Source organism: Apteryx rowi, unplaced genomic scaffold (genome assembly GCF_003343035.1).
Source record: "Apteryx rowi isolate R43461 unplaced genomic scaffold, aptRow1 scaffold_472, whole genome shotgun sequence".
In the NCBI taxonomy this organism is placed as follows: Eukaryota; Metazoa; Chordata; class Aves; order Apterygiformes; family Apterygidae; genus Apteryx; species Apteryx rowi.
Genome location: NW_020450730.1, coordinates 460,369 through 461,118, shown reverse-complemented (window position 1 = coordinate 461,118; position 750 = coordinate 460,369). Strand labels below are relative to the sequence as shown.

General features: G+C 48.9%; 1 protein-coding gene across 1 annotated transcript in view; it reads right to left on the bottom strand.

Annotated features, from left to right (window-relative positions):
• PDGFRL (platelet derived growth factor receptor like) overlaps nt 1–144 on the bottom strand; it is a 23,655-nt gene extending 23,511 nt beyond the window's left edge. Inside the window, exon 1 of the mRNA XM_026078172.1 lies at nt 92–144. Coding sequence (XP_025933957.1) covers nt 92–144 — 53 coding nt within the window. The remainder of the gene's footprint in view (nt 1–91) is intronic.
• Between the last annotated feature and the right edge of the window lie 606 nt (nt 145–750).

The window sequence follows — 750 nt, the reverse complement described above, 5'->3', positions numbered from 1 at the left end:
CTGCCCCGCGTCCCCGCTGCCTCTCGGGGCGCCTGCCCCGGCGCCCCGCCGGTGACCACTCGTTTTCCCGTTATGTCCGGGCTGCAGGTACTTCTGCTGCCTCAGGCCGGTGCGGTCGGCGGCCCAGAGCCTCGGTGGGGTCATCGGACAAGCGGCGGCTCCGGGGTGGCTCGGCGCGGCGATGCGCGCGGGAGGCCGCGCTCCGTCCCGCTGGAAATCGCACCTGAAATCACCCCCGCTGGGGCACGGTGAGGCAAACTCCAACACGGAAGGGTCTTCTCCTGCGTTTTATCCTCAGCGGCTTCCTGAGGGCGTAGAAGCAAGGATGGAACAAACGCCACTACTGTCCTGCTCCCTGGACCGCTGGAAAAATGGAAGATTTTAATGTAAAACACAGCTGCTTATTTTCCCACTAAAAACGCTTATATGCTATTATGTGACTTATTGTAAGTGGGTTATGATTTGTATCACGCCAAAGCATTAGGTATCTGACAGACTAATGATATTAAGTCACTATATTATTCTAGTATTTACTAATACTACAGTGGTGGTTAAAGTTAGAGCTGTTGTATAAAGTACATACAAGTGATAGTCGGCTTTATTTTAAAAATACAGAACAAATGCACAATTGTTATCCTGTGAAGCACATCTTATGGTAAATAACAAGCAATATAATTTCCATCAGAATTTGGAACTAAGGTAACTACATATAATGCTGATTATAATTCTATTGTGGAAAAAAAAACAAGC